This window comes from Podarcis pityusensis, assembly GCF_964106645.2.
Source record: "Podarcis pityusensis genome assembly, chromosome: 13".
Lineage (NCBI taxonomy): Eukaryota > Metazoa > Chordata > Lepidosauria > Squamata > Lacertidae > Podarcis > Podarcis pityusensis.
In genome coordinates, this window is record NC_138038.1 from 36,947,051 (window position 1) to 36,970,239 (window position 23,189).

At 45.1% G+C, this 23,189-nt stretch overlaps 1 protein-coding gene and 1 long non-coding RNA gene across 3 annotated transcripts in view; one reads left to right on the top strand and one right to left on the bottom strand.

Moving 5' to 3' along the window:
- LOC308461314 overlaps positions 1-13,934 on the bottom strand; it is a 72,908-nt gene extending 58,974 nt beyond the window's left edge. For both annotated transcript variants that reach the window (XR_013978870.1, XR_013978871.1), the window contains exons 1-2: positions 13,471-13,934; positions 5,653-5,858 (exon numbers count right to left, since the gene is read on the bottom strand). This is a non-coding gene — a long non-coding RNA (uncharacterized lncRNA). The remainder of the gene's footprint in view (positions 1-5,652; positions 5,859-13,470) is intronic.
- CACNG6 (calcium voltage-gated channel auxiliary subunit gamma 6) overlaps positions 1-17,600 on the top strand; it is a 31,594-nt gene extending 13,994 nt beyond the window's left edge. The window contains exons 2-4 of the mRNA XM_080978104.1: positions 12,073-12,147; positions 13,941-14,078; positions 16,947-17,600. Coding sequence (XP_080834230.1) covers positions 12,073-12,147; positions 13,941-14,078; positions 16,947-17,185 — 452 coding nt within the window. The 3' untranslated portion in view covers positions 17,186-17,600. The remainder of the gene's footprint in view (positions 1-12,072; positions 12,148-13,940; positions 14,079-16,946) is intronic.
- Positions 17,601-23,189: the final 5,589 nt, after the last annotated feature.

The following is a 23,189-nucleotide window of genomic DNA, read 5'->3' on the forward strand; positions in this document are numbered from 1 at the left end:
CCAGTACCAGAGGCAGAGATGACAAGCAGTGCTGGCAGTAGCAGCAACAGCACTGGCCAAATTGGTCCTTTTCCCAGTTAAGCTAGTCTATCCTAGTGGAGTCTGCGGTGGTGGGCAGCAGCAGCAGCCCATGCAGATTCTTCCTTGTCCTGAGTCTGTTGGTAGTGGGAACAAACCTACTCCAATTGCCAAGAGATGATTTGAGGAGGAAGTAGGCACTGGCAGTAGCAGCACTGTAGGGGCATCAAAATGAAAAAGACATAATTTAAAGGTGGCTAGCACACACACAAAAATCTCCTGGATCCAGGCACCTGCAATTTGGTACAGATAATCACCCCTGGAAGGCCTACCATGTCTCTAAGTTGCATGCACTTATGTGAAACAACAAGAAGGTTTTGGCCATTTTACCTTTAAAGTACTTACAGTATTTTAATTTTTTGGGGGGAGGGAATCATCTTTAACATGGCTAGCACAAAAAACCTGGATTTACCTGTCTGAAATTTGGTATGGTTAATCCCCTCTGTGGAACGGCCCTCCCACCAGATGTCAAGGAAATAAACAACTATCTGACTTTTAAGAAGACATCTGAAGGCAGCCCTGTTTAGGGAAATTTTTAATGTTTCATGTTTTGTTGTGTTTTTAATATTCTGTTGGAAGCCACCCAGATTGGCTGGGGAGGCCCAGCCAGATGGGCGGGGTATAAGTAATAAATTATTATTATTATTATTATTATTATTATTATTAGGCTACCATGTCACCAACTTTCATGCAAACAAACAAAAAATTATGGCTGTGTTTGTTTCCCAGTACAAGTTAATGGGAGATCTGAAGGTTCATATTTCTGAATTCAGATTTGGGGTTCGAATCACATCAGATATGCATTGATCTGAACTGAATTGGGCCCCAAACCAAAGGGCGGGGAGGCTTGCACATCCAACCACCAACCATTTATTTATAAGTCAAGTTTCCTAATTTGGCAGAGACTTCTAAACTCTTTCAACTGAACACACATAGATACCTGCTGAAAGGAGCACATGCACGCAGGGTTACTGGGCGTGAGGCTTGCATGCCCCTCTGCACAGTTTTAACCCTTGCCTGTTTAGGCAAATGCCTGAAGACGACTACAGTGTATGAATGCAAAGATGCCCAATGTTGGGGCTTTCCCTGAAAATGACACACAGATTATAACCCTGTCCTTCCGATATGAAAATGAGCCATCACCCTACAGCTCAAAAAATAGTCCAGTGGTACAGTTTCAGTACAGAGCTCCAGAGACTGAAGACCAAGGCTGAAAAGGGGGGGAGGGCGCAGGGAAGGTTTAAAGCAGGCATGTCCAAAGCCCGTTTCGGAGGCCTAATCCGGCCCAGTCGATCTAATCCGGTCCCTGTGGCAGTATATGTCCCTGGGGTAAAATTCTAAAAAATAAAAGCTCAACAATGTTGGTCGCCCTCATGCATGTTCACTTCAAATCTCTGGCCCTCTTTGAAAAAAGTTTGGGCACCCCTGGTTTAAAGAAAACCTTGGAAATGAAAGAGTGCCAGTTATATCTGGACACATTCCCAGTTTAGAAACGAGGCACCAGTTTTTCACAGCAGGAGGGTAATGACTTAGCCAGGCGGCCATGGCAGGGAAACGGACTCTCTCCATCAAACGGAAACTAGACGCCTGTCTAAAAGAGACAGAAGATGGAAGGGCTTGATTTGGATGTCCCTCTTGGCTTTAATCACAGCTTTTCTCATACACTTTGGTTCTGCATCCAGTTGTCTGCACAAGCTTAGCACAATGATATAGACAGGCCAGACAACTGCCTAGGAGGACATAAATCAAAGGCACCACCTGGTGCAGGCTGTACTCCGTTCCCAGTTTGTGGGAGAGAGCTCCTGCCCGCCCCAACCCTGGAAACAAAAAATCTTGAGCTTTTATTATGCTCAGGAGAGAGAGGGAAAGGACAGATAGTTAATTAGACAGATAGAAAGACTTCGACATTGTGATATCTCTGTTTCTAGAAATTAAACTTAGGAGAGATAACATTTCTAGATGCTGGGACTCAAGACTATCTAAAAAGAAACACCATATTACTGTATATGGAAAACCCATGACATGTGAGGATTCGTGATGAGAGAAATGCTCACTGTGCCTCCTCAGGGGAAACTTTAACCATTTCTTACTTCAAATGTTCTGGAGCTCAGTCCTGTCACTGAAAACCAATGCAGCTCAAGTGAATAGCACATTTATATTTCTGTCTGCTCTGTTTTTATTTTTCTGATTTTTTTTCTAATAACATTGTAATGATTTTTAAGCCATCTGTTTTCTTTCCATTAACCCTTTCTTTGTTTCTGTTTGTATATTTATGGGTACTTCCAAATGGGTGTTTGCTGTGGGATCAGTGCTCCTCATAAATGTATTTATTTATTATTATTTTTTTGCAGAATCCACACCATGTCATGTGCACCAAAATGCCAGCCTATATTCCCCACCCCACCAAACTTCAATTTAACCTGGATCCTCCCTTTATGGGGAAAACCTGATAAATTAAAAAACAAAACACAAAAAACCCCACTGGTTACCAACTACCTCAGCAACCTGCTTTACAACCCACCTGGAAGCACCCTATGCTATTAACCTATTGCAAGCAACCTGGTCATTGTTTGGGAGGAAGTAGTGACCCCAAGATTAAATTTATATAGGAATTGATGGCTATCTCAATTTCAGTTTAGTTAGCTCCATTTCCACATCAGGGTTTTTTTTAAGTCTGCATGGAAATTTGTGCACAGTATCGTGTATCTTTATCATGCTAGCATTCTTGTATGTATTTTGCCTAATATACACATTTTAAAGAAACCTTTCCTAATATAATTATTTTTGTGTACACTTTCCTTTACACTGTTTTTTGCATTTTGCATTTTGCAAATTTCAAAGGATAGCTGTGTTTCGGTTTTCCTATGAATGCAGAAAGTGTGAATTAGACAGATTCAAAGGGAAAATGTGAGCTATTTGAATTTCTCCACCATCCCTAAACATGAGTACTGCTTCCAGACTGAATGAGTTAGCTATTGGCCTCCTCCTGTGACTTGACCCAGTTGCTTGAGTAATCTAACACCATTTGGTTTGCCAGCCTCTTTCTACATCAGCTTTCTCTCTTTGGCACACTGGAATCACCAGGGCTGCATTGGTTAATCTGTGGGGACCAGCAAGCAGGCAATTCTTTGCTATGGAACAGGGCAATAAGGATGATTGTTGTTGGTGCCGTGACTTCGTCTTTCCTTCGAGCTGCAAGTTTCTTCATGCGCAGCGTGAAAGCACGAAGGAAAATGTGTGAGTGATGTGTATCCCCAGTGTCTCATGCCACGAGGAGCTTGGACCAACTCCCCATAGACAAGATTCACAAGCTGTTCCTGCAGTACAGGGATGGGTAACTTTTCCAGCTGTTGCTGCACTACAACTCCCATCATCTCTGACCATTGGCTATGCTGGCCGGGGCTGATGGGAGGGGGTCCAACACCATCTGGAGGACCACAGGTTCCTATAGCCCAAAAATATGCTTCTCAGCATAGGGAATGTATGAACATCCTCCCATATAAACCAGTAATGCTGCTAGATTAACCAGTGGTCCATCTAACTGAGCAGCAGCACTAGGATCTAGTTTGACTGGCAGTAGCTCTCTAGGGTCTGAAGCAAGAGATTTTTCCTCATCCCAATATCCTTTCTCACCCAGCACTGCCAGGGATAAAACGTGGGATGCTCTGTCACTGATCTATAGTCACTTCTCATATGAGACACCAGAAGCATGTTAGGAAGACATACGATTGAAGCACACATCTCATACTCTGCTTTCATGTTATGTATTTTCTTATCCTAAGATGTAATGCCAGCAGCAGAATACAAAATGAGCTAAAGAACCCACTCCTTTCCCCATTGTGTAGGTTCTAATGAAGACCATAGTTATGGCCTACAGCAGCCATTGAAAACAGAGCTTGCTGAAGATGAAGGGTGAGGTGGTAGAGTTGAAAGGATATAGGAAGAGGAGAAACTCTACAAGATTTGAAATTTTTTTTGAAGCCTGGAGAAAGTTCAGATAGGAAACCTGTAAGAAAGCATATTGTCGAAGCAGAGAGACAGAGCAGAAGAGGCAGAGAGCTATTATTTCCAAAGAGAAGACTTTATTTAGAATCACTGGGGCTCCTTGTCATTGATAGAAGTTTCTGAGAGATGATTTAAACAAAGGTGATATGGCCTAGGTTCTGTCACTCCATAAATGAAATTCACATTTGGTGTCTGGTGAACTCCAGTCCTAAGAGCTGCAACGCTTTACTGGATTTCTGAAGAATTAGATTTGTCTGATATCCAGCTATATGAATGACCTTTGACAGCCATGACCCTCCCATTCTCTTTTTCAAGTTGAGCAATATCTGAAGAAGAATGAGGGTTAGAATAACAAAAACCTCTCAAAAGTCTGAGGATTTTTAAAGCATGCTTCAGCATTAATTATCTAACAAGTACTTATTTGGGAAGCAGCTGGTGGCAAAGCTAATCAACATAACGTGAGTAAATTAGCGGCAAGGGCCAAAAACGGATATATAATAAACATAGCAGCAGCAGGGCATCAATTAAAAGCAGCAATACAAACATAAAAGGTTATTTTAAAAACTCAGGGAACTAGAACTTCATTTATTTATTATTTTTATATTCTGCCTTCCTCCAATAAGCTCAAGGCAGCATACACAGTTGTCTTTCACATATAAATTTTATCACCACAACATAGGTAGGTAGGTTAGGCTAAGACAACTACTGGCCCAAGGTCACTAGTGAGGTTATGGCGGGTGAGGTGGGGGGGTGAACCTCAGTTTCCCCCATTCTAGTCTGACACTCTTAACTGCAACATCACGAATCTTTGTTTTGTTTTTTGTTTTGTTTTTAATTGGGCTAACAGCAGCAGCAAAAATACACATCAGGCTGGCACAATAAAAATAAAGGGCTGAGCACACGTAGAATAAAATAAAACCCATTACTCTCATAGGCAGGATCATAGCTGTCAACTTTTCCCTTTTCTTGCGAGCAATCCTATTCGGAATAAGGGAATTCCCTTTAAAAAAGGGAAAAGTTGACAGCTACGGGCAGAATTAATCTTAAAGACAGAATATCGCATATTTTGGAATCAACCCTAATCTACTGACAAGCAGAGAGAGGTGACACCAGCTCTTATTTTTACTGCTGCCTATTCAAAACTGCATTCCAGGACCAATTCACACATACATAGCTATCACTTGTTTGCTGCACTGTTAATGTGTAAAAGTCTTTCCAGAATTGTATGGTCTGGAGGCACATGATGCCGTCACCTTGCTGAAGCTAAGCAGGTCTGGGTCTAGTCTGTGCTTGGATGACAGACTGCCTGGGAACCACATGTATGCTGTACTGTGTTGTGTTCGGTGAATGTGGAATAGAAATGTAACAAAAAACATTGATCATAGAATAACTGAGAGCTGAGAAATTCAGCAACATCTATTTATATGTGACCCAACAAAGTCCCCATAAGAATAGGCAATGCAACCCCAAACCTGAGTATTGTACTCAAAGTAGGGTCATTAAACACACATTTACTATGCTATTAAAGATCCATAAGAAAACATGCACTTGAAGCAAAATTAAACTTACCAAGTGAGTGGAAAAACTGAAGTATAAACGGGCTTCAAAGCAATAATATCCAAGCGAAGCAGGTTCAAATTCCAGTTAGAAGTCAAATCTCTCCAGTAAAAACTGCTCCACATTATTTTGACTCTGGCCTTCACCATCACCTGTACGAGATTTCACTTCATTGTGTTTGAGATGTAATCATGAAGGATCATTCATATCTTCTTCAGCTGCAGACAAAAAGGTACTGTTCACATGTTTTGAATACTGGAACTTAGCATCTAAAGCACATGAACAAATAATACGGGGCACAAACAAAAACCTCCAAAGTCCTAAGGGAAGGCTGTCAATAAGACTTCCAAATAAAGAGAGTTGTTCATTTGCATAGAATAAATGCCCATGGAGGAGTGGCAGGCTCTTATGCTGACCAAAACACAATCATTAAAATATCCTTACATTCTTACAAATATGCATAGGTTGGGAGCCTGTGGCCACGTGCCTGCTATCCATGGGCATTTATGCTACACAAATGAATGCCTGAAAAGGGCTGAATAAGAGGAGTGTGGTGCAGTGTGAGGAGACTCCCAAGGGCCAGACAGAGAAGCTGGGGGGGGGGGGACTGCATTTGCCCCCTCCCCAGACTCCAGGTTCCTGAAGCAGCAGGAGGTGACAGGCAGCAACAGGTTTGCAGCTGCCATTTTAATTCCTCACAATCCCACCACCACCACCAAGCACCACTCTGGGGCATTGTGGGAAATTTAAATGGTGGGTACCCAGACCTAACCACCTTCCAAGCCTGCTTTACTCCACACTCCCCCTTGGACCATGAATAGGCACAGGAAGCTGCCTTAGGTTGTATTGATTGGGCAAGGTGGTGCGCGACCTGCCTCAGGTGGAAGAATCTGGGGCATGATTAAAGATATATTTTTTCTGTTCAGTAGTATATGCATGCTATTAATAAAACTAAAGTCCAACATATTTTAACGAGAGTGTTTGTTATTAATTATAATTATTACCATAATGGGGATGGGTGCCTGGAGCATGTCTGACTGAGGGTAAGAAATCAGCATGAGGCTTCTGTGGCAACTCCAGACGATCGATTCTGACCTCAGAAAAATGCCCTGCACTAAGGCTGCTTTCTTGTTTCCTTTTTAATTTTCAAAATTGGTAGAACTCCTCTATCCTCATACAGCAAACAGGAGGAGTCACAAGGTTAAAAAAGGATTATAAGGAGTATATGAACAAGGAGTCAGCTAGTAAGAAGGCACCATTGTGTGTCGCAACTGCTACACCTGTGAGGTGTAATGATTTTGAGTGTTAGATTTACATTCAAAGCAGTGGTTCCCAAACTGTAGTCATGAACCACCAGTGGTCCACAAGACTCATTCAGGTGGTCTGAGGTGTGTCTGTGGGTTTGTGGATGGATATGGGAGACGGCACATCCATCACATTAAATATTCATATTGATTTTCAGTTGTATATTTACTGCTTCTTTCATTTCTTATATTGTGTTACAATTTGAATTATATGGAACTGCAATTGCTGCAACGGGCAGAAAAAAATAATTAAGTGGTTCTCCCCCCCCCCCGCGCCCCCCCCCGCCCCAGGCCCTCAGCAATTTTCAAGTGGCTCATGGGAGGAGGTTAAATTTGGCAACCACTGATCTAGAGAGACCTGGGTTCAAGCCCAGTCCTTAGCCACAAAGCTTATTCAGTGACGCTGAAAACAGTCTCTTTAAAGCAAATTTGCGTTTTCTGCGGATTGTCATTTTTCAGTAAATAGGAAGTTTTCGCAGGGAAAACTCTGGAGCGAAACAAAGCGTGGTTGCTCACGGAGCTTTAAAGTGTGGGCCATGGTGTAAAAAAACGTGGAGGAAATTTAAGTGCGGATGGACCCTGAGCCCCAACCTGCTTCCCGGGTTTGTTGTGAGGATGAAAGGGACACACAGACACATTTGCACACCTGGCTCTTGGCCCTGAGTTCATTCAAGGAAGGATGGGATTAAAAATACATCAAGCAAATCAATCATGGATTAGCAAAATGGACAACCAGGCCTCACTGGAATAGGGTGTAGCTTGATGGCTTACATCTGGCTGAAAGCCAGGACTCCCGGATTGTCCAGGAGAAGAAAGTGAAATCAAGGGAGTTGCAGCAACCGTTTTTGGTTGCTGTGGGAAGGAACTGGGGATTGGTGTGACATAATGGGAAGGCCGAGAGCCAGGGCCCCTATATTCAGCTGTCTCCCACGGTTGGGTCCAGGAGCGATTGGTTTCTTTCTTAGCTTGACAGGGTTGAGTGACTGTGCTGTAACTCAATCATCGGCTTGGGCTGGTGGGCCACAGCTTGGAGCGCAGCCCGGAAAACAGGGATTGGAGCCAATTACTTGGCTAATACTCCTGGCTTATCTCCCTGTAACCAGAGCCATCCCTGCGTTTTGCTGAGCTAGGCCCAACTCTGAGTAACTAACCACTGGAAGACATGTCTGGAAAGTGTACACATGGCAATCATATGCAAGTTTGCTGGCATGTAATAGGTGTTTTTGTTTTTTTTTAAAGTCATTGATGGAGTTGTCTTGGGCAAAGCACTATATTTCAGCAGACTACCTCAGCATTGCTCTTGGCTCAATGACAAAGGTTTACACACAAAATTGGTGTCTGAGGAAAGGAAGTGGGGCTAATATCCCCCCCCCCCCCCGCACCGCCATCCATATGCTCAAACTGTGTGAGCCAGTTTATATAATCTGTTATGTACTGAAGTTCTCACCCTGGGCCAGCAGGGGGATACTGTAGATAGTTTTCACTCAGGTCTGCATATGCAAATAAGGGATTGAAAGTGACATTCAGTGATTGAATAGTTACAGAAAGTGGTTACTGTTGAGTTGTTGTGGAGCTTTATATAAGCAGGCTAGCTGAACCGTTCAGTTCAGTTCAGTTCTGTTCTGGCCTGTGAATAAACAAGAGCTGTTTGAAGAATCGTTGTGTCGTCTGATATGTCCACCCACAACTTAACATAATCAACAAATCAAATTGTAAAGTCTTTCCATGGCTGTTCGATGTCGGGGTGCAAATTTCTATTGGGAGAGAGACAGGGAAATGCGTCCCTGTTAATTCTCCTCTGCCTCTCAGCAGCTTTTGATACCATCAACCATGGTATCCTTCTGGAGCAGCTGTCTGAGTTATGAGTGTGTGGCACTGCTTTGCAGTGGGTCCGATCCTACTTTGATGGTCATTTCCAGAGGGTGGTATACAAACGTACCCTTTTCTCCAATCTATTTATTTGGTGGTAATGGTGGCTCCAGCGAAGGCAGCAAGCGAAGGAGGATGGGTTTCCCCTTTTTCCTCTGCTGCCTGGTGTTCTGCTATGCAAATAGCTGCTGGGAAATTTATTTTCCCAAGGACAACTGTAGTGCTTGAAACTCAGCGACCAATTCAGATTGTTTGCCATCACTAATCTCCATTCTTCCTTTCCCCTTATATAATTTTAATATAATACGGTGTGTGCCTTGAACTCTCCCCAGTTCTAGAGGACAGTTAGATAAGACATCACTGCTTTTCGGGGTGAGATAACTCACCATTTAATAATTAGAAGTGACTTCGGAAAATGAATTTTGGGCCTGAGTGCAATTCTGAACCAAATTCAATTTAGTCTAGTTAGCCCGGGGGCGGAGTTGAGGAGAGATCTGAAAGTATACTGTATTCTCTAATTCAGTGTTGTTTTTGTACATTCCAAATAAATTTTCCTGGACCAAGCATTTGCTCAGAGATGCCGTTCTTTCATTTTGTCATAGTCTACCGGTATGTTGTGCAGGACCAGCACCACATTTGAGGGAGCCCTTGGCAAATTGCCCTCTTTTGGGGCTCCTTCTACATTGATAGAACCCCAGTGGTGTGCTTAGCTGGTGGTGACAGTGGCAGGCAGTCATTTTAATTTCTCAGAGTGCCCCAAAGCGACACTGCATTGAGATTGCTCTGAGAATATAAAATGGCCGCCTGCCACTGGCAGGTGCAAGGCAACTAGGGGAGGCACTTGTACCAATAGTGGGCCTTGTCAGAACACTATGGGCCACATCCTCCTCTACACACTTGTTAAACATATCAGGGCCCTGCCACACTAATAATATATTGTGTATACATCTCGCAACTACATGTGATGTTGTGCCAGACCATAACCTTCCTCTCTTTCACTGCCTTCCTTTGAATATAACCCTACTGGTCAAAAACCTAGAGGCAGCTGTTGCTGGGGAGAACCAGGGAGCCAGTAGACTTAACAATGAGCATTTTTGTGAGCACAATTATAATTCCTGTAAATGTCTCACACATGCATGCATGCATGCACATTCTCTCTCACTCAACCACATGGTGCACTTGCTCCCCATACCCTGGGGCTACCTGGAATTTGTCCAGCTGCAAAGGCTGCAGTAATTGCTAGCTCTTCTCTCTCTGGGGACACAATTAAATCCACTCCACCAGGCAATGTAAAATCTCGGAAAGGACAATCCCTGAGGCCTGAGAGGCAAGGAATCTTTCTTTGCCCCCAAAACCTCTGCTTCGGTTGCCATGTTCTAGAAATTGTCTCCTTCCTGAGCAAAGTGTGTGTACGTAAGACTGGCTAATTGCAAAGTCATTACCTTAACTCCCGAGTTTCTCAACAATATCCCTATATGATGCTTAAAATCTATATCCACCAGCAAATATGGTGGGAATTTGGAAAATCTAGGCATCTATCCATTTCTAAGTTACCACAGAACTGTGTAGCATTTTAAGAAATCATGATGTGCTCTCTGCTTTTTGCTTTTAAAGGCTTCTCCAGATGACCTGCTCATCCTGTTTTGCTTGCACAAATCTTATTATGCCTGTTCTTTCTTGAGCATTCATTCTGACTTGTTTGCAGCAAGGTTATAGAATCATAGAACTGTAGAGTTGGAAGGGACCATGAGGGACATCTAGTCCAACCCCCTGCAATGCAGGAATTTTCTGCCTAACAAGGGGCTCAAACTCACGAGCCTGAGATCAAGATGCACATCATGCTCTACCAGCTGAGCTATCCCAGAACCAATGTTGTATGTTGCAAAATTAGCAGATGCACTGCATATATTAGCATGTGTAGTCTATAATAACCTCCCAACAGTTCGACTCCACCCCCAAAGGCACACTCTTCCATTGTCTCCCGAGACAGGCAGATGCCAACTAGTCTATAATGTATACAACTGTAGGAAAAAGGGACTGTCACAACATTTGTGGTTAAACAAACTGAGCTATTTTCTGCTCACATATTATATTTTAGTGATGAGCTCCACATGTATATAATAATAATAATTTACATGGTATGCTGGCCTATCAATTTATTGTCACGTGGATTTTACTCCTTATGTTTTCAGCAGCCACTGGTTTCGAGCAAGTTTCACTGCAAGTTTGCCTATTTTATAACAATTCCTTGAGGCATCCAAGCAAAAAATTTATGTAACTCCCCTGTCAATGCAGAATTTGTTGACAGGGGCCGAAGAGCCTGCGCAGCCGAGGTGAGCTGTAATAGTCACTCAAAACAACTCCCTCTACGAGCATCTTATGGTGAACTGTCACCGGATCTGCCACCAGCCGGCAGAGAGCAGCTCCCAGGTGTCAAGATATAAGACTCGAGCCTTTCTGATGCTCGGTTACAAGTGTCAACACAGTGTTATAATATGCCAACGAAACAAAAAGTTGAAAGAGGTACTCATCGTACTAGTTAAGGATTAGAAGCAGTAATTATTTGGGGTTTACTTATAAAGCCTGTGACCCACTTGCAAAGGCTTTGCAACAACCCACAGGTTGGGGAACTCTGCTCTAGGAGACCGGACCCACAGTGCATTTAGGTCTTGTGTTAAGCAGGATAGAGAGAAAGCAGGCATATATATTTGCATTTTACTTAAGCATCCTAGCTAGCGGCATCTTAGAGCAGTGAATTTGCATTCTTGTGTTCTCCACTACCTATGTCGCTCCAGACCGGACCACACCAGATTTTACTATGTGCTTGCAGCTTTTTGCAATTCCATTTAATTTCTGTAACACCAGTTTTTATGCTTCCCCCTTGTAAATTAGGGTGTATCTGATACAGGGATAATCTGACAAATTGGGTAAAACTGGGCTCCAAAGTGCTCCACTCAGGGTCACATACTATTTGTTTCTGTGTTTTGGGGTGGGTGAATCAATTGACACTTTCTGCTACTCCCCTTCCCATAACCACTACTTTCTTGGTGCATTCACTTCTTTTCTATTTCTTTCGATCCATCACATTTGCACAAAACCAGAAAACTATACCACCAACAAAGCATATTTTTAAAAAATTCTACACCATATATATTTGGCACAAAGTGTGTGATGAGAATTTACAATAGCTTCCATTTATTTTCCCTCCTTCGCCTTCTGCTCTTATTTTTTCAATGCCCTTTTCCTGCCTTCCTTTCAGAAGCCAACTGTTCTTATTTCAAATTCTTCACTACTGGGGAGAATGCTCACATCTTCCAAAGGACTACTAAAAAAGGTGAGTCCATCAACCCATCGAAAACAGGGAGCCTTGTTGGCCCGTTGTGCAAAATCCCAGCAGGAACAAATTAAAAACGCCCGTGTTTATTACGTTATTATCCCACCATTCTGCCCAAGAGCTCAGAGTGGTTTACAAACTTAAATAAACTATCAATAAAACACAATTAAAACGATATATGACATGGCCCTTTATGTTGCTTCTAAACAGAATTCTTCAATGCTGGGGCAGCCAATACTCTTAAAGGAATCCTAGATGAGAATAACAACAAAAACAACAACAACAACAACAACAACAACAACAACAACAGCTTTATCTGAGCAGTTAACAAACAATATTTAAAGAGACAAAGGGTTGGGGGGGGCCTCTGCTACACATAGGCATTTGTATCTCCTCACCATCCAAGGTACTTTCCTCCAAGCAGGTGCCACCTGGCTGGGGGAAAAGCAACAGGAGAGACGGATTTGGAATTACCGTATTTTTCCGTGTATAAGACTAGGTTTCCCCCCTAAAAAATAATGTCAAAAATTAGTGGGCGTCTTATACTCTGGGCCATCTCCCCCCATTTTCTTAAATCTGAGTCCCCCAAAATAGGGGGCGTCTTATACATGGGGGCGTCTTATAGACGGAAAGATACGGTAACTGAATTGCCCGCCATTTTATGCTCATCTGTTTTACAGACTTTGGGCATGAGGGGTAGGATAAGTAAATAATAAAAGTGACAGGGCAAAGGAACGCTTCAGTTCACAGAGAGATATGACCCTCCGCACCCCTTTAGTCTTTTCCACCACACACACCCTACGCGATACATGTACAGGGAAGGCCCACTCATTAAGAGCAAGAGTCTCTGCCATCACACACAGTGCATTGTGCAGGCTTTTGAGTTTCACAGAGCTCCTCCCTCAGGCAGGCTGTTCTACAAACTGAAACTCGAGGAGAAAACGGGGGTTAGTGCTCGGACTGCCACCTGATTAAGGAAATCGCAATCAGTGTCCCACGCGTTTTCGTGATTGAATCCACTGAGCAATCATTTGGAAACGCATACATTTTTGTTTTTATTAAAAGCAAGAGCTCTGAAGCAACAGGCACCCTTCCTTTTGTTTTTGGAGCATGTGTCATATAGCAAACATCACCACAGTTAGAAGAGTGGGAGGGAACCAGGAGGGATTTTGCCCAGCACCTGCAGGCAAAATAACTTTTAGAAAATTAAAAAGATCTGCTCATGTTTTTGGTTTAGTCAATCCATCACTCCTGCCCTAGTTTAACAGGAGTGGGGTGGCGTGCTGCTGTCTAAAGCTTTTAAAAACTGTTAAGAATCTTAACCTTAAGCAGGCTATTTAGGTTAAGGCCCGTGCCTTGTTCAGAGGATCTCAGATTACACAGAGGCATGCTGGGACAGACAAGCAGTGGCGGGCGGCTCTCCCTTCGAAAACATAAAATAACCTGCAGTTAGTTGAATCTCTCTCTGGCATTCCTCCCCGTCTGCAGTCCAAGGTCCCTTCAGGCTGGTTTACCAAGCCGCTCTCCAGCTGCCCTGTCCCATCTCCTACACTTCCATTCTCATCGGGCCTCACTCAACACCACACCTCAGCCGTGGCCGTTTATCACATAGCACATGATTGTGTCGCTGTGTGTCCCTGTAATGCCACAGAGGCTGAGCATTCCCTTCTGTGCCACACACACAGAGGAAGCAGGTCAAGTGGGTAATTGTGAATCCGTCACTCTTTGCGTCTACAAATGTCTGCTTTATCTCCCTCCACCGCCCTGCTGGCTTGGTTGGCACCGCTGTGTAGAACTGAACATCACGGCGGCCATTGTGTCCCTCGTCAGCATCACCCTAATGGCCATGGGGTCCCTCTGCATCACGGTGGCTCTGAGCAAAGGGGTTGAATTTCTCCTGAAGCCAGCATCTTGCTTCTTTATCATATCAGGTAAGGCAGCCCACCCTGCAAAACCTCCTTCCCTTGTTCAGGCCTGCTGCCCCAGCCACTGCGTTCCTGAAAAACAAATGTCATTTCCAGGCAACCTCTTTATTGGGCATTTGTCCTAATTTGCTTAGGGGACGCGGGTGGCGCTGTGGGTTAAACCACAGAGCCTAGGACTTGCTGATCAGAAGGTCGGTGGTTCGAATCCCCACGACGGGGTGAGCTCCCGTTGCTCGGTCCCTGCTCCTGCCAACCTAGCAGTGCGAAAGCACGTCAAAGTGCAAGTAGATAAATAGGTACTGCTCCGGCGGGAAGGTAAACGGCATTTCCGTGCGCTGCTCTGGTTCGCCAGAAGCAGCTTAGTCATGCTGGCCACAGGACCCGAAAGCTGTCTGGGGACAAACGCCGGCTCCCTCAGCCTATAGGCTCTGGATCCATCAGCTCTGGATCCATTCCAGTCTGGCTTCCGCGCTGGTCATGGGACCGAGATGGCTCTGGTTGCCCTAACAGATGATCTTCGTAGACAGCTGGATCGAGGTGGGTCGGGGCTGCTGATTCTTCTAGATCTGTCAGCAGGTTTCGACATGGTCGATCACGAACTTCTGGACCACTGCCTTGCCGACGTGAGGATCCAGGGCACAGTCCTTCAATGGCTGCGCTCGTTTCTCTCTGGTCGGGGACAGAGGGTGGCGCTTGGGGGGGAATTGTCATCGCGCCACTCCTTGGTGTGTGGAGTACCTCAGGGTGCGATACTCTCCCCGATGCTTTTCAACATCTTTATGCGCCCCCTCGCCCAGGTTGTCCGGAGTTTTGGGCTGGGTTGCCATCAGTATGCTGATGACACCCAACTCTATCTGTTGATGGATGGCCATCCTGACTCGGCCCCAGACACACTGACCAGATGTTTGGAAGCTGTGGCTGGATGGTTACGTGGGAGCCGGTTGAAGCTAAATCCTTCGAAGACAGAGGTCCTGTGGCTGGGACGGGACAATATGGGATTGGGGGGCAACTCCCATCTCTTGCGGGGGCGCAATTAGTGCCAGCACCGTCCGTTAAGAGTTTGGGTGTAATCTTCGACACCTCCCTTTCCATGGAGGCGCAGATTGCAGCTACAACAAAGGCGGCATTTTTCCATCTCCGCCAAGCTAAGCAGTTGGCTCCTTACCTCTCTCGCCCTGACCTAGCCACTGTGATCCACGCGACGGTCACCTCCAGACTGGATTATTGTAACTCGCTCTACGTGGGGCTGCCCTTGAGACTGACCCAGAAACTCCAGCGGGTGCAGAATGCTGCAGCGAGACACTTTACGGGGTCTTCGCTGCGAGATCACATTCACCCGGTGCTATACCAGCTGCACTGGCTCCCGGTGGAGTACAGGATCAGGTTTAAGGTGCTGGTTTTAACCTTTAAAGCCCTATACGGCCTAGGACCCTCGTACCTACGGGACCGCCTCTCCTGGTATGCCCCACAGAGAAACTTACGGTCTTCAAACAAAAACATCTTGAAGGTCCCAGGCCACAGAGAAGTTAGGCTGGCCTCAACTAGAGCCAGGGCTTTTTCGGCCGTGGCTCCGATCTGGTGGAACACTCTGTCACAAGAGACCAGGGCCCTGCGGGACTTGACATCTTTCCGCAGGGCCTGCAAGACAGAGCTGTTCCACCAGGCCTTTGACCAGGGCACAGCCTGACTCCCTCCCTCATCAATCTTCACGGAGCTCTGGCCCAATGGTTGCCAGTGGCTTGAATTAATTCATTTTATAATGAATGATTTTAGAGTGTTGTTTGTGCTGTACTTTTGTACTGTTTTATAGTTGTTAGCCGCCCTGAGCCCGGCTTCGGCTGGGGAGGGCGGGATATAAATAATTTTTAAAATTATTATTATTATTATTATTATTATTATTATTCTAGAGTGAGATGAGCGCACAACCCCAGAGTCGGTCATGACTAGACCTAATGGTCAGGGGTCCCTTTACCTAGTTTGCTTGCACAAAATTAGCAGAGAGGTTACACAACCTTTTTTAAGTCGTTGATGCCCATCTCATTTTACTCTGTGACATTTTTTAATCTATTTTATTCTCTTTCACTCTGTTGCATTTTTTATGTGCTTCCTATTTTGTTTGCTGGGCACTGGGCATCGGATGCAACAATAAAGATAGGGTATTTTTTTTCAGCAGGGAGGTTGCACAATGCTGTCTGGTTTGGATCGTTCTTTTTTGTTCATGCAGAGGTCTGCATTGAGCAATGGTTACCCCACACTTTACTTTCCCGTCACTTTCTTTACCACCAAAAGTAAAGGGGGAGAAGACAGAAGCGGGTTTGTTGCAAAAGAACTTCAAGACTACTTTAATTGTGAAAACCTAAGCTTACTAAGCAGGATGGCTATGCTCTGCCACAATGGTTGAAGGCAGTGAGGCATCGGAATACTAGTTGCTAGAAGCCATGGCTGGTTGCAAGGAAAATGCTCCTGTACTCAGGCCTGCTTGCAGGTTTCCTCCAGGCACTTGCTTGGCCACTGTGAAAACAGGATGCTGGATTAGATGGGCCAAGCACCCAGAGCATAGCTGTCAACTTTTCCCTTTTCTTGCAAGGAATCCTATTCGGAGTAAGGGAATTTCCCTTTAAAAAAGGGAAACATTGACAGCTATGACCCAGAGTTAAGTGAGCCACTGGTGACAGTTAAAAGAAAACACAACACAATGTACCTTCATGTGGTCCAGTTAACTCTAAGCCAAATGTCTATCCAGGAAGCTTCCCATAGTCCTTTGTTTGCGGTCTTCGTTCACAACTAGAATTTGGGGAGGACGCCAGGGATGGGGCAGGGAGGTCATCGAAACTCCCAGGACTGCCTTCTCACTTATTCTCTCTCCCTCTTTAGGCATTATGGTGCTCGTATGTCTGGAGGTTTTCCGGCACTCGGTTCGGTGGCTTATCACCTCTGATGAGACCATCCCACTGGAGTACGAGTATTCCTGGTCCGTGGCTTGTGCAGTGGCAGCTGGGGCTATCCTGATCTTTGGCGGAGGCTGTTTTATCCTTTTGTCCATCCCTGGCTTGCCCAAAAAGCCCTGGGAATACTGCATGAAAAGCCGCAGCAGCAGCAGCAACGCTTCCTAAAAACCGTACGGGAGAGAATCCCAAAGTCTCTCTTTCTCTCATTCTGCCAACAAACACAATCTCACACACACACACACACAAACACACACACAATCTCTCACACAAACAAACAAACATACATATACCTCCACCCACCCCTAGGGGGCAGAAAGAACCGACCTTCTCCCTCCTACATGCCTGCCCTCTTTCTCCATCCTCTGGACTCTGTTTTCTCCCTTCCCTGTTTTGTGACTTGTAAATAGAACCTCTAGTGCTTGTTTTGTTTTAGATTGGCGGGGGGGGGCGGCTATGAGGAAAGGGCTCTGCTTATGAATGAGGGGACAGCTGTGCTAATGAACTGAGAAATTACGAGGGGAGGGAGGATAAAGGGCTGTATTTTAAACCCGGTTTTTATAAATGGCTATTTATAGCTCAATGGAGGGGCCGTGTCTTGGACTCCTTTAAATCTACGCCATGCGGTCAAGCGTTAGATTCTCGTCTCAGTTCCCCCCTTGAGTGATGTGCCACGCTGAGCAAAAATCCCAATCCTTCCCTTGTAAAACTGAGTTTCTTTCTTTTTCTTCTTCGTACAACCTCCAAGTACAAAAATTAAAAGCACCCTGTCCCCAACTGGCCCTATGACTCTTACACGGTGGCAAAAAGCCACACACAGGATCAGCCTAGAAATCCCAAGGAATTATGGACAGGTACCCTGAAACACAGGGCAATTTTTAACCAGTCATTCTGGGTTAAAAATTCTGGGTCCATAATTAATTTCTGTCAAGGGCCCTGCCAGCAGCCACAAAGCTCAGTGCTTTCAAAAGTGAGGGGACTTCCAGACAAACTGCTTATTGGGCACCCATCCCTATTTAATGAGTATTAATTCTGATTTGTCTGCGGGAAGTTTAGGCAAAGTGGCATCAAAGCAAGTGCCATGCCACACTTTCCTGTGTGTTTCCCTGTCACTTTCCTTACTGCAAAAAAAGCAGATCCTTTGGGAAAGCGGGAATGTTGCACAAGCTCTCCCAATCAACTATAATTGTGCACCCTGGATTTGCCGGTACGCAATTAAATCCCACCAGAATATAGTGACAATCTGGAAGCCCCCAAAATGAATTTAGAGGCAACCTTCTCAAAACATGATTTTTTCCTGCCAAAAAAGTAAAATTATCCTACTCTCACCTTTAAAAAAATAGTTAACGTTTCCCAGTTCTTCCTGTTGTTAGAGGTGACGTATTAAAGAATGCATGGAAAATATTAAATGCCAAGGACTCAGTCCAGCTGGCAGGTCTTCCTCAGGTGCAGTTCTCTGCTTGTGGAGAAAAGGTGGGAGTAGAAAATGCCCACCTTAAGAGCACTGTGTGGAGAAGAGGTACTAGGGGAACACAAAGAGCAACTGGATCATATCCTGAATTCAGGGCATTTGTGCTCAACAAGACTCCCTTAAATCTTAGGTCGTTGATATAAATGTTATGGAGAATTTGGCAAAACCTATAAATAAGGGGAGTGGCATTAATATAGAAAGTAATAATAATAATTAGTAATAATAATAATACATACTTCTTACAACTTGAAATTCCAGATTTGACTTTGTAAATGCACCACTGTTTGATTCTGGGCAAAGTTTTCTTTCAGCCCTGGCAAAGACCATGCAGAGAGCTGTTGAGCTGTTGGCAGTCTCCCTTGAAGCTGAGAATTCAAGAAGTTCTGTACCACAATCTTATTATGGCAATACACCAGAAGCAAGTGCCTTAAACAACAACAGCTGTGCAACGGAGGCTGGCCCATCAGGGAGGGTGGGGCACTGCCTCACCTGCCTCAGTATACCCTCCGCAAACGCCTGCCTGCCTTCTGCCTTACAACCGGGGGGGGGGGGCTCTGCCTGGCTTGGCCCTGGCTCCACCTGCTGTTGGTCTCCCTGCCTTCTACCCAAGCACTCCCAGTGAACACCAGTCACCATTACAACTGTGCAATTCCAACTCTCAGGCACAGCTGTTAAAAACCGTCCTGCCTGGTTAAAGCTGGCTGTTAGACGTTTCAGCCGATTGACCTGTTGATTAAAGTTTGCAGACCTTCTTGTCTTGGGAGGCTCAGCTTTCCATACAGCTGGGGGTACACTCATGACCTCGTTTTTTAAAAAATAAAAGGAGGAAGGGTACACCTATCAAAATATTCTTACCAAAGCAACTGCCTTTTACAAATTCTTTTAAAAGTTTAGCTCTAGGCTAGGGATGCGACCTTCCAGAAGTTGATGGACTCCCATCGGAGATAGTGGGACTTCAACAGAATCTGAAGCGCCACAGGTTCTCTAGATAGGATGGATATTACATATTGGTGCGAGATGCTCTCAGTTGGACTCCTTCCACCTTGCTGACATCACTCATTTAGTCTCCCTTTACCTCTGGCCCCAATCCCCACCACCGCCCAGAAGGAAAGGGCGGATGAGTGAACAGGCAATGGCAGGGACTGCCCCTTCTCATATTTATTGCTCGGTTGCATGATCCCACTAGGCCACAGGGATAGTGTGAGTAAACGGGTGGCCATGGAAAGGGGGAACAGCAGCACTGCAGGGCCCTCTGTGGAGGCATGGGCCTTGGCAGCTGCCAGACGATGCCAACCCTTGATGGCAGCCCTGGCTCTAGGCTGCATGCTTCCATTCTCCAGCATAAGTGTTTACTTCTTGTGTTTAAAATCAGCACTGACCAATGAACAGATTGCAGTTACCTTGAAGCATAACCAACCCACTCTGAGCAAGGCTATCGATTCCCCACACACGCACACTGTTTGCGAACTGGATATTGTGCTAATAATGCTCAGCTGGGGCAAATGTGCTTTAAAAAGAAAGAAAAAGAACTTTCCCTCTCCTGTGATCTGAAAAGGCTCTCCATGTTCTTATAATTTCAGGATACACTGTCCAAGCCTTACCACGAACGAGCCACTGAGGCATCGTTGCCAGGCTGTCCGTTCAGCTTTGCATCTAAGTGAATTTCTCCAAGAAAGATTGGGGTGGGAGTTGGAGAGAGAACTCGTTTTCCTTGGTGTACTCTGTGTGCTGAAAATTCATGTGTTGGCTTGGGTTGATGGGAAGAGACGACTGTCAAGTTGTAGCATCAGCGAACCAGGTGACAAGCGGAACGCAGATCTAAGGGCAAAAAAGCAAGCTTTGAAAGAAGATGGGAGTGTTACCCTCTCTAAAGTGGAAAGAGGTTAAGGAATAAAGGAGAGAGGGAGCGACAGGGACTGGGTTCCATGGCAGATGGTAAAAATCCAGTATCACCTGAATCTACATCGTGGAGAATTTGTAGCTGTTAAGACTCTTGGGTTCCTTTTCAAACAAACAAACAAACAAACAAACAAACAAACAAACAAACAAACATGGTTTCTAGCCCTCAAATATACCATATTTTAAAGGATAGATGGCATGAAAGGAAACCATCTTATCCATGGTGTTCAGGCATCCACAAACTTGTGGAAGATTACTGAGATTATGGTTGAGGTGCAAACACACAGACTGCTAGGGTGTAGTGGTTAGAGCGTTGGGCTGGGCTCAGGAAAACCTGGGTTCAAAGCCATGAAACTCACTTAGTAAACTTGGGACCAGTCACTATCTCTCAGTCTAACCTCCCTCATGGGGTTGCTGTAAGGATAAAATGAGGGTGAACCATGTACACTGCCTTGAACTTGGAGGAAAGGTAGAATACAAATAAATGTAGTAGATAAAATATAAAAGAATCCTCACAACTCCAACTTCCCTGAGATCTCTAAGTCTCCCCTCACTACTTATCAGTTTCTCCCCCTTATTTTTGCCTTCTGCCTGAGACTTTCTTCCATCCTTATTTTCTTAGCAGCCTAAAGATACGAGACTGAGATACATCACTCGCCCAGTCAATTTATACCTAGGGCCCATTAATGGTAATTGCTCTTTAAAGCTTTAACACAAAAAGGCAAACCATAATCATGGTTGCCCTGCTGATGAGAGACATTGCTACGTTTGGCCTCATCCATACTTGCCCCATGCCTAGAAAGCATAGGTGTGAGCAGTTTCCTGCTTGTGCCGTGTTTTCTAGGCATGGATCCGAGCCACTTCCTCCCAGAAAACCCGCTCTTTAGTGCTAAATTGGAACAAACAGCAATCGACAGAAAACCCGATTGCCGTTTGTTCCAATTCAGCACTAAAGGGTTCAAAGGGCACTTGGGTGCAATGATGAAGGTTTGGGTGCTAGGTATGTGGAGATCTTGAGAGTTTTGGTGTTCCGAAGATGTCTGTGTCTCAGATCCTCCCCCACCCTGATTAATTGCGAACAAGCAGTAATGGGGATTATGCCAATCTCACAACTGTATTGAATTTAGAATGCTCTAGGCGCTAATTCCTGATCAGAATTAACTGTACTTACGCATGGGGGGGGGGGCAAGAAGCACACACACACTCAGATATATATCCAACATTATTACTTGCTGATCTGTGCGCACATGTGAACCAGCCCTGCTGGGTAGACCAGTTTGTATTGCCCAGAACCACTTCAGGAGGGTGTAAAGAGTAACTTGTGGCATCCACAGAGGATCATTTCCAGATGGCTTTGAGGGGCTTGGCCTATTTCCAGGCACACACCGTATTAAAACAGGTGGCTCTATTCAACCCTTAATCCACTTCTAACACCACGTAGCATCCTGTGGGTTTGGTAAGGGTACTCACTGGGGAACCATGCCACAAGTCAGCCCTAATACCAGGGAAGCAGCAGATCTCCATTTCATTACTTGCATTTATTCATGAGCAGCAGAACAGCAACTCAACCGCTCCACAGACAAGGTTAAGGTTACATTGGGTTCCTAATGAGCTATGGAGGTAACCAAACCCAAAAAGGGTGAGAAGAGTTTCTCATAGAGGCAAGGCCGGTCTCTTAAAGAGACAGGCTGCACTGACTACCCTGCACAAACTTTTTTTTTTTAAAAAAAGCAGGCCCTTTTAAGAGTGTGCACCCTATAAAAAATTTCCCTAGAATTATTATGCCACACACACAGGTTCCTTGAAGGGCCAACATGACCCAGGGGCAAATAAATTAATGTCAAAGTGTTCCCGTTGGGTAAAATGAGTTTCCAATGTGCTTTTGGACCTTTTGGTAATGCCTTTTGAACAGCACAAACGTGAAAGCAGAAGAAACAGCCATTTAAAAAAAATATCAAATTCTTAAGAATCAGAGCAAACGTATCTTCTGGTCACCACAGCATGATGTTTAGATTACACAGAATTATTATTATTATTTCAGTTTATTATCCACCTTTCACAATAATCTTCCAGGGCAGGTTACAGCAATTAAAAAAAATACAATATTAAAATCAGTTTGGAACAAGAGAAATGCCAAAAAGCAATTTAAGACAGAGATACTCCCCTGCCCTAGCTCCCCAATACAAAGAGCCATCTTTATTTTTCGCCCAGGCCTGAGGCCTGGCATCTGCTGTGGCAAGGCCAGGAGGGCTCTTTTGGGGCATTGTGAGGGAAGGTGAGGCGGCGGGGGAGGGCAGCAATTGCTTGAAGATGTGCCTGGCTTCTTCTGCCCAGCCGTTTCTACGCAGGGAGCCAGCGGCCCATCTTCCATTCCTCCTTGTCAGCATCTCAGCCTGGGGACAGGGCGTCCCCACTGGGGGTGGGGGCAGAGAGAGAGAGGGAGAAGGGGATGCTCTCCAGCAAGGAACACGTCTCTCCCCTCGGTTATTCTGGTCCTCCTGCCCTCAGGCTCTCCAGTTACACCCTGAGATGTAAACAGGGCGAGGGAGCTTTTTTTGGTTCTCGGCAGTGTTTTGCACAGCAAGGGAGAGGCAGGTCAGGAAAATACAACCCGGCAGCCCTGCTTCCTAGCAACCTCCAGGAGCACGCCCTTTTTGTTAACCTCCAGTCCCTCTTGAGGGAACTCTGGTGGGGCATCCATTCCGCAGGAGCAGCTTTCTCACAGCCCTGCCAAGGGCTGCACCTGTTGAATTTCTTTATCGATCAACGTCTACGGAAGCCCCGCCAGGGTTTTGTTTGTTT